The 3,525-nt window shown below is 41.5% G+C and overlaps 1 protein-coding gene across 1 annotated transcript; it reads right to left on the reverse strand.

Annotated features, from left to right (window-relative positions):
- Nucleotides 1-435: 435 nt before the first annotated feature.
- On the reverse strand, nucleotides 436-957 carry LOC110305229 (keratin-associated protein 1-3-like). The gene has a single exon (XM_021177075.1). It carries the CDS (start codon nucleotides 955-957, stop codon nucleotides 436-438), a length of 522 nt encoding a protein of 173 aa, XP_021032734.1.
- Nucleotides 958-3,525: the final 2,568 nt, after the last annotated feature.

Below are 3,525 nucleotides of genomic sequence, written 5' to 3' on the forward strand. Positions count from 1 at the left end.
TTATGTGCCTATACCTGAAGATTACTATCATCTATAGATGGGCAGCTTAAAATTAGAAGGTGCACAGAAATCTATTCACTTGTGCATAAAACACTTTATTTGAGAGCATCAGGGTCTCTTCAAGTGGAAAGCTTGGTGGAAGATGTGTGGGGTCCGAGAACTAGGAAATAAAGTCCACGCCTCACTGGATGATGTACTGCTGCATCCTTGTGCATTATCTAAACAAAGAAGGGTCCCTGGAACATGCTGATTGAGTTGCGTGTTCAGTGGACTAATTCCAGCACGCCTGTGGGATCCTGATGAAGAGTTCCACCTCCATGAACAGGTTAACAACATGAAGATACTTAGCATCCACCACGCAGAACACATCCTCAGCAGTCCACACAATTCTTCAGTGCTTTCCGTTGCATTTCTAACTACTCAGAAACCTGGTTCTTAACAGCTGGGCTCAGAGCAGCTGGGCTTAGTGCAGCTGGGCTCGCAACAGTGGCAACAGCAGGCTGGGCGGCAGCAGGACTGTCCACAGTAGGATGGACGGCAGCAGGAGGCCTGGGCATGGTGCAGCTGGCAGCAGGTTGGGGGTGTGCAGCTCACCACACAGCAGGGGGGCAGGCAGGTACCCTCCACGCGGCAGTCAGGGCGGCACCATCTAACACGGCAGCTCACGCCTCCACTGCCACCCTCCTGGCCACTGCCAGTTCCACAGCAGCTGGTCTGGCAGCAGCTGGACTGGGTGCAGGTGGGCTGACAACAGCTGGACTGGGTGCAGGTGGGCTGACAACAGCTGGACTGGGTGCAGGTGGGCTGGCAGCAGCTGGACTGGGTGCAGCTGGATTGGGAGCAGCTGGGCTGGCAGCAGCTGGATTGGGAGCAGCTGGGCTGACAGCAGTTAGAACCACATGTGCCACCAGTGGAGCAAGTGGGAAAGCCACAGAAACTAGTAGCGCAGCAGGCCATGGTGTCTGGAGTCAATTTGGTTGTTCTGTGAGGAGAAGTTTCTGAGTTTGGTTTGTGTCTTCCTCACCTGGTCTTTTATATATTCCCTATAGCTGCGTATTCATCTAACATTTAGCATCTTCCCTTGACGCAAGTTGCAAAGTCAGTCTTTGATTGGTCAGTATCTGAGTAATTAGAAATGTATAAACAGTGCTTCCATCATCTGCTATAGTCAGTGATCAATTAAGTAGCCCCGTGCTTCCTCTTTCCCCTCTGGTCTAAGAGAAGGTATATTGCCTAACACAGCAGCCCTCTATAAAAGTCACATTACAAACACTACCCTGGCTTGCTTTGCGTCAGCTGACCTTTGATAACCTTAGGCACAAGTTTATCCAAACTGAAAATTTATTTCCTAAGCAGCCACTCAGCAACAATCATGATTTCATAAACAGTTTACTCAGACTCAGTAAGACTAATATTGATGTCATAAAAACATGAGCTATTAAACTGATCAGCATCCAAACAAAGTCTGCCTTCCTGGGATCAGTCTGAGCAGGTTAGAAGATCCTTAAGGCTCAATGCTACTTCCTTTTGGTCATCAATGCACACCTTACAAACCGAAGCTTTTAACGACTTTGTTCTACATTGTTTTCTGTCTTCATATATACTTATATATATGTGTGTGTGTATATACGTGTGTGTGTGTGTGTGTGTGTGTGTAAAATGATATCAATGGATATGTTTAACAAGGCAAAGAGTAATGGAGTCATACAGGAAAACTGATCTTCCCTTTCCCTAGTATCACAGACATACACATATGCAAATATCTCTTTCAAAACTAGTGTAACAGAGATAACCAATATCGGCAGTTGGTGTTTATTCTCTATTCATTCCTGCTTCTTGAAGTAATAATGTGTGTGTGTGTGTGTGTGCGTGCACATGTGTGTGTCTTCAATTTCAATAAAGTTTGGTTTTATGCATGTGTAAATTAAAATTTTAGTTGTGGCAAAGACTCACTGCATGAAATTCATGTCAATATTTTTAACATTATGTCAATCATTTTAACTAATTTTGTTCTTTAAGAAAGGATTGATCCTATTTTTAATTGTGTGTCTGCGTCTGGGTATGTACCCTGGCACCTGCAGAGGCCAGAGGGGATGGATCCCTCGAAGCTGGGGTACAGGCAGCAGTGAGCCGCTCAGTGTGGGTGCTGGGGAGCACTACAGGAGCACCATGGAGATTTCAATAGGATTGTCTACATCTGTAGATCTACCAGTAGTATGGTTATTCTAACAGTGTAAGTTTTGCAATTTGTGGACATTGGATATCGTTCCACTTATTTGTATCTTTTAAAATTTGTCTCAGTAATAGTTTGTTATTTCTGTTGTCCAAATATTTCCCTCAGTCAAGTTGATCCCTTCACAGCTGATTCTTTCTGTGGCCATTGTAAATTTAATTGTTCACATAGCTTTCCTTTTTGTATTGCTTACTGTTAGTGTATAGAAATTCAAGTGTGGTGTGTGTGTGTGTGTGTGTGTGCATGCATGCAAGCATAATATCCTATTATCTTTAGTCAGAGATAGTTCTATTTTATTTTATTTTTGCAATTTGGTGACATTTGTTTCTTCACTTTGCTGGATTTCTCTAGCTAGCACTTCTGGTGGTGTGATAAACAGCAGAGCAGAGTTGGCATCCTTGTCTCATTCCCAAGCTAACGGGAAACACTGTTTTCTGCTGCTGAGAATGTGGGCAATTGTCTTTTTAATTGAGGGTTTTTATTATACTGAGATAGTTTTGATTTTTGAGTGTTTTTTAAAGTCAAAATCTTGTTTATCTATCTATCTATCTATCTATCTATCTATCTATCTATCTATCCATCCATTCATCCATCCATCTACTTACTTACTTACTTGCTTACTTATTTGTGTGTGCACAGTTGTGTGTGCATGTATGGAGGTTCAAGGAAGACTTACAGGAGTCTGTTCTAGTCTTCTATCATGTGAGTCCAGGGAATGAACTCAGGTTGTCTGGGTTGGAAACAGGAACTTTTGTCTACCATGTCCTTAGTCCTACTGAGTGTTTTTTAAATGATGAAAGGGTTTTGGAATTTATATAAAAAATTTTTTTGCAACAGTTGAGATAACCATGTGTTTCACCCTTTATCTGTTAATGATTACAGTGATTTTTTTTAATATACTGGACAATTCCTGCATTGTAAGGTAAATTCTCCTTTGGTAATGTTCTTTAATCTTTTTCTTGTTCAGTTGATTTCTGTTGAATAATTGTTGATGGATGATTGTTATGCTGTTGTATGAATATTAGTCAGGAATATTATTCTGTGCTTTTCCTGTCTTTCCTGTCAGACTGATGCTGGTTTTATAGGCTAAGCTTGGAATTATTTTTTTATTTTCCTATTTTACCTCATATTTGCTAAAACAATGAACGTGTTTTTGAGATATTTCTTGGGAATTGTTAATTTTTTAAATATATATTTGATAGAATTTACTTGTGGACATGTCTGGTCTCTGGACTTTCCATGATGGGGAGTTTCTGATTACCGATTCAGTGTCCTCTGTAGTTAGAGGCATC

This window comes from Mus caroli, chromosome 11 (genome assembly GCF_900094665.2).
Source record: "Mus caroli chromosome 11, CAROLI_EIJ_v1.1, whole genome shotgun sequence".
NCBI classification, from domain to species: domain Eukaryota; kingdom Metazoa; phylum Chordata; class Mammalia; order Rodentia; family Muridae; genus Mus; species Mus caroli.

Excerpts from the sequence above, each read along its gene's own strand:
- LOC110305229 (XM_021177075.1), bottom strand. The coding sequence starts at position 957 with ATGGCCTGCTGCGCTACTAGTTTCTGTGGCTTTCCCACTTGCTCCACT.